This window comes from Kryptolebias marmoratus, linkage group LG24 (assembly GCF_001649575.2).
Source record: "Kryptolebias marmoratus isolate JLee-2015 linkage group LG24, ASM164957v2, whole genome shotgun sequence".
Classification (NCBI taxonomy): domain Eukaryota; kingdom Metazoa; phylum Chordata; class Actinopteri; order Cyprinodontiformes; family Rivulidae; genus Kryptolebias; species Kryptolebias marmoratus.
This window is the reverse complement of record NC_051453.1, coordinates 5,156,238-5,157,232: the sequence shown is the minus strand read 5'-3', so window position 1 is coordinate 5,157,232 and position 995 is coordinate 5,156,238. Positions and strand designations below refer to the sequence as shown.

General features: G+C 41.7%; 1 protein-coding gene across 1 annotated transcript in view; it reads left to right on the top strand.

Annotated features, from left to right (window-relative positions):
- The window catches only part of mllt1a (MLLT1 super elongation complex subunit a), a 25,074-nt gene that overhangs the window by 12,382 nt on the left and 11,697 nt on the right, over positions 1–995 (top strand). The window contains exon 7 of the mRNA XM_017420528.3: positions 11–330. Coding sequence (XP_017276017.1) covers positions 11–330 — 320 coding nt within the window. The remainder of the gene's footprint in view (positions 1–10; positions 331–995) is intronic.

Sequence of the window (995 nt, the reverse complement as noted above, 5' to 3'; positions counted from 1 at the left end):
GGAGGGGGAGGCGGGCCGGTGGAGTCCAAAGCTCCGGGGAAACGACCGTCCACGGTGGACTCTCCCAAACCCAGCGCTAAGAAGCAGAAGAAGAGCAGCTCTGAGGCGCTGAAAGGGCCGAGCAGAGGGGCCTTCACGGGAACGTCTCCACGCGTCACCTCCTCCTCCTCCTCCTCGGTGGCCACCCAGCCCTACGGCGAGAAGAAACCTCCCAAGGAAAAAGGTCGCTGGCCCAGAGGCAAAAACGACACGCAGGAGCTGAAGGAGCCTAAGAAACCTCTGGAGTCAGAGGAGTCGAATTCAGAAGATGAAGCGTCGTCAAAGTCAGAGGTAAGAGCAGCTTTTATCTCATTTAGAACAGCTGCGCTTCTTTTCTTGAAGTTTTTTCTCCTACATTTGTTTAATCAGATGTTTTCAGTGGTAATACCTTCAGACGTGACGTTTATTTGACCCGAAGTAAAAAACCCTTTAAGATATTCAGGTTTACTGTCAGAAAGACAACAAATAATCTCAGTCAGCTGTTTGTTTCAAACATGAAAAATACATTAACTTTAAATAAAAACATATTTCCAAAATGTATGTAATTGTTACCTTCATACGTTGCTAAAAAAGAGCTAATTTTATTTAAAATGCACAAGAATGACCTCATCTTTTAAAATTGTGTTCAGACTTTATTTTTTAAATTATAGCTTATTTATTTGTTGCCTACAGCACAAGGATTATCATGTTTTTTTTTGCCTTTTTGCCATGAATATGGAGCAATATGTTGCAAAACAGCTTGAACGGTTATTTGTTTTATATTATTTAGTTATTTAATTTGAAAAGGAATTAAATAACAACTAAACAACTTAAGTGAAACAGAGGCAGAAGAACTCAGACTGAAAATAACAGCAACCCTTTCCAGTGCCAAGCCACCTCCTTCAAACCTCTCACCACAAGAAAGAAAAGCTGTTACATCACTCAGCCGGGACCAGAACATCACCATTTTACCAGCT